General features: G+C 43.0%; 1 protein-coding gene across 1 annotated transcript in view; it reads left to right on the top strand.

The window, feature by feature from the left end:
• The window catches only part of lpin1b (lipin 1b), a 16,589-nt gene that overhangs the window by 3,342 nt on the left and 8,683 nt on the right, over nucleotides 1-4,564 (top strand). Inside the window, exon 4 of the mRNA XM_019871484.1 lies at nucleotides 2,952-3,241. Coding sequence (XP_019727043.1) covers nucleotides 2,952-3,241 — 290 coding nt within the window. The remainder of the gene's footprint in view (nucleotides 1-2,951; nucleotides 3,242-4,564) is intronic.

Genomic DNA, 4,564 nt, shown 5'->3' with positions numbered 1-4,564 from the left:
TATATATCTACACACATATATTTTTTTTTGGATATCAGGTGTCAAGGTAAGATGAGACTTGTTTAACTAGGGCACGGCATTTAATAGAGCAAGTGTTGCAGCTCCGAAAAAAAGGAGAGCTATGGTGTTGTTTTTTTTAAAACGTACACTTTATTTACGCTTTTAACTCATTCACTCCCAAAGACGTTTTTAAACGTTTTTTCAGACTTTGTCTAGAATTGGCTGGTACTGAATTAACAGTCTTGAAAAACAGACACGTCTACGTTCGACTACTTTGCCTTCTCTTCTGTCGTTCGACTCGAGAGGCGTTCAAAGACCGCCTCCGAAAAACGGAAATTAATGATCACTTCAACGACACTAAGGAAAGAGAACATAATGCACCAAAACAGAAAATCAAGCGAGGAAATCATAAAATAAATTATATGGGGGCGTTTGTGAACACACAACAAAGGAATGAATTACAAACAATTCTGAAACAGTCCAGTCTCATACACAAGGGCGACCTTAGGAGGTTTTTACGGTCTTCAATTGGCTGGAGTTTGCAGGGGTGTCCAACTGCAACACATCCGACTAAGAGTTGTTTACCTACTTTGCCTCCCTCACATAATTGCATTAGCGACCCCAAAATGCTTGCAAAAAAATGGTTCAAATGTCTAAGCTGCGAACTAATTTCAAACACACACACACTTGCCTGCATCACAAACACTCTGACGCGCAGTCCCAAATATTTTACACATAGTCGGTTTGGAGAAATCAGGTCAGGCCGCATATGTATGTGGACTTGGCACGGCCGCCAGGAATTTCCGCTTTTCCTTTTAGAGTTGGACCACGTTCCTCCGTTTCCCAGAAAGCGTCTACTTATACTCAAGGAGCAGTAAGGCCATAAATCTTTTGCGATCCCCTTATTTTAATGACCCCCGCTTAACGATTCGTACACATTGGAAGATATTTGCTGAAAACGTGCGAAGGCTGACAACAGTATGATCAGTTCCAGAAATGTAGCATTGAACTGTTTTTCCGCCATTTTCTGATTTTTGGGGGGCGGGGGGGCTTGGCTGAAAGTGTGCCGCCCATCTCCCCTCCCCCACCCGATGAGTGAGAAAGCATAACTGAACAATCAGTGCAACGTGAGAGCCAGCGTGTTGACAAGGGTTCCGCTCTGGCGTGGAGACTTACGAGCGCCTCGTTGTTGCGGCGTGGAAAAGCCGCCAGAAGCTTTCAGCGGATATATTTGGGCGGCTCAAACATGTAGTTACGATATGTATATAGGCAAGAAAAATGCTCGACAAAGCATTGTAGAGGTGTTTGATTGACAAGTTAACAGTTGAGCGGTAGGTGAGTCTATACGTTCAGCGGACATGATCACAGCACTGGAGTGACGACTAAACAGCTTGATTTTTCACAATTTCCACACTTCGTTTTGGATGCAGCACTTGACGGTTTTGTGTTTAAACAGTCAAAATTTGGCTTGGTTCTGAGCAACATTCTTCTCGACGGCGTGTCATGTGTACATTTGTTTTCAGTGGAAAGTCTTCGGAGAATGTTGGAAGCCAATCACAACTCAAGTTCATGGAACACATAAAAGAAGAGGCAGTTTCCCGATTTCTTGGAAAGCAGACTTTTTTTTTGGCGTGTGCGCGTCGGCCCGTTGGGGGTCGGGGGGGGGGCCGTGGCGGGTGTATGAGGACTTCCCATGCACGTGACAGAATGTGCTGCCAAAATACATAAATAAGCTATAAACTACCGAGACGGAGGAACGTCATCAACAAGGGAAGACGGTGATTTATTTCAGGCGGACAAGTGTTAGGTTTCCGGCTCGAGAAAAGCAGAGCAGGAAAGTAGGAGGTTCCCCCACTGCCCCCCCCCTACTCTCCATGTTGTTTACTTTCGAAAAACGTGACTACGGTTACACGCACCACGACATCATCTGTCGTCGACCTTACTTGCTGCCTTGTGCCAGGAGATATAGACACACAATATGGAGCTACAGTAAAAGCTCCTGGAAAGGGTTCTACTTTCACGGAGCCGACTGCTTTTTTTTCCAGCTGCTTTTTATAGTTCAGATTGTACTCGGAAACGTTAGGAAAAGAAGGAACATCTTTGCTCATCACGCCAATGGCCATAAATATGCATACAAAAGCTAGATAAAATGCAAAACCACAATTTGTTGGGGGTTTTTTTTCATGCTGAGATGTTGTCATGGAATTCTCAGCATTTCTAGATTTCTAACTTTTGATGACAAATGGCAAGCATATGGCAGCTCAAGAAAGCTAATGTAGCAGTCGACGACAGACTTATAAAAAGATGGTCAAGTTAATCCGTTGCCTTCATGCTAAACTCACGTCTCAAGGGATAGGAGGACGTCCTGTGTTCAGAATGTTTTAAAGATCAACTGTCTCGTGTAAATAACCTTTTATACATTAAACAATCGACTGTTCAATTTACTGGACTGTGACTTCCTGTTTCCACAAAACAGCGGAGCTATTAATACTAAGCTAGCATTAGCACTGCAAAAAAGCCAATGTTAGCCGTGGTTGACATGCTGGTAGCATGATTTCGTCATGTTACAAGAACATTAATGGTTTTAAATTTCATTTTTGGGAATCTACGATGAATTCAATGTCTAAAAGAATTCATAAACTTGCCTTTTGAGCAGAAATGTTGTTCATTCCGCGTTGCTTCTGAATAGTCTCATCTTCCTGAGGGGCATTTGCTCTACTTCTGTTTACAAGCTAATCTTTTATCCAGTTGTTAGCAAACAAGAGAAGGTCATCTTTTCACCCGCGGAGTTTGATATTTCAGCATAGTTTCAGCAAAGCTCCTGAAGCTAGCTTAAGCTAATAGCTCAGCACACGGGTTCAAGGTTTTGCTGGTAAAAGGAAATGATTGACACCTCGTCTGTCATGCCTTTTGTCTCTGATTGGTTGCATGCAATGAATTGATCTCACTAGGAAGTGGTTCCTTCCTACCTGGCCACCTCTCCCATCATGTCGGACGGTCTCGTTCTGATGAGCTCCTCGCTGATGGCGAAGAGTTCGGGGCCTCCCGTGCAGACCTTGGGCTCCACGGGGAGCAGCGGCGAGACCGGCACAACGGCGATGATGATGATGAAAAAACGAAGGAAGAGGAGGAGGAAAGCCCGGATAGACAGCCCGAAGAGGGAGGAGAGCGGCGACTACTCAGAGGACGAGGACATGTTCACTATTGACATCAGCTCTGATGAAGAAATGGAGAATAACAGGTGAGCAAGAGGAAAGTGAGCCACGCTTCCGACCCTTTTCGTTATACGGGAATGCCGTCAGATACAGAATGGATTCACGGCATTTCCATTCCTTTCAATGGGGAAAGCAAGACATCACTGTCCAGTGTTTACAAGAGTGTGAAAGAGGCTGGCCAGTCACACGAAAATAAGTGGAATGTCACGCAGTAAACAATGGAGGGCATGCGTAGTGAAAAAGTGGGGGTGTGATACGTTTTTTTTTTTTTTTACAATGGAACTTGTTATGCTTGGTAAAAACGAGGGCTATGCCCCACATGGAAGTATGAGTGCACATGACTCGGTCAGCTAGTAATACATCACTGAGGAAAGCCATAAGGAAAACATCAGCACGTGACCGTTTCCTCGCGAAACACACGGTCGAATTCAAAGCCTTGAAGCGTCCTGGCCAACGTGCCGTTCTGAAACTCAGCTTGTGTAAGGCCAGCCTTCCCAACGGGGGCACATCCAACATATTGTTGGAAAGAAAATTTGGGGGTTGAGTTCCCCTTTAAGGTTTAAGCGTGTCGAAAAATATTTGCGTTTACATCCGTCATCATCATCATCTAGGTCACATTTAATATGATATGTGCAAGATCGGCGTGAGGTCTAAATTTGGACGGGAGCGCTATCAAAGACAAGACTGGAGAATGTTTAACTCGACACGTCCGACCTCATTTTTTAGAGGGGACGACCCAATGAAGGGCAATTTTGGGCGTCGTTAATGTTGTAAAGTTTACATGCCTCAACCTATATTTCCAATTTGCACAACCCAGAACGCTGCTTCATGAGTGTTTCATATTTTAAGTGCATGTCGGAGGGTTGCACGTTCCAACATGAGCTTCTTCACAAAGTGTCGTCCCCCCCTTGAGCAGTTTAGTGAATTCCAGCCTGCAAAATCAATGAACAGAATAGCAGCAAATTGAAAACAATTTTATTTTTCATTTTTAGGATGACATTTTTAGTATTATTTTGGTTTGAATAGAAAACCATTGACAAAAAAATACTCACATGCGACAAAATTTGGCATAATCAAATGTAAAAAAATAAATAAATAAAACCATAATCATTAAATTACATCTTTAAAAAAAAATCTTTAATATTTTTCATCATCCAAAAAATGCACTGAGCTCACGCACCAACTTTGGAAATAACCAGTAAAATTTGCTGAGAATTTTGACTGACAAGAACCCTTGAGCGGTAGCAAAATAGCAGCCAACATGACCTACTGACAAAACTTTTTTTTTTTTTTTTTTTTTTCCAATGGGAGACAAAATGGTTGAAATCAGATTTGAAAACCTTCTCCTC

This window comes from Hippocampus comes, unplaced genomic scaffold (assembly GCF_001891065.2).
Source record: "Hippocampus comes isolate QL1 unplaced genomic scaffold, H_comes_QL1_v1.1 scaffold100, whole genome shotgun sequence".
Lineage (NCBI taxonomy): Eukaryota > Metazoa > Chordata > Actinopteri > Syngnathiformes > Syngnathidae > Hippocampus > Hippocampus comes.
Note: the sequence above shows the minus strand (reverse complement) of the source record. Positions and strands in the feature narration are given on the sequence as shown.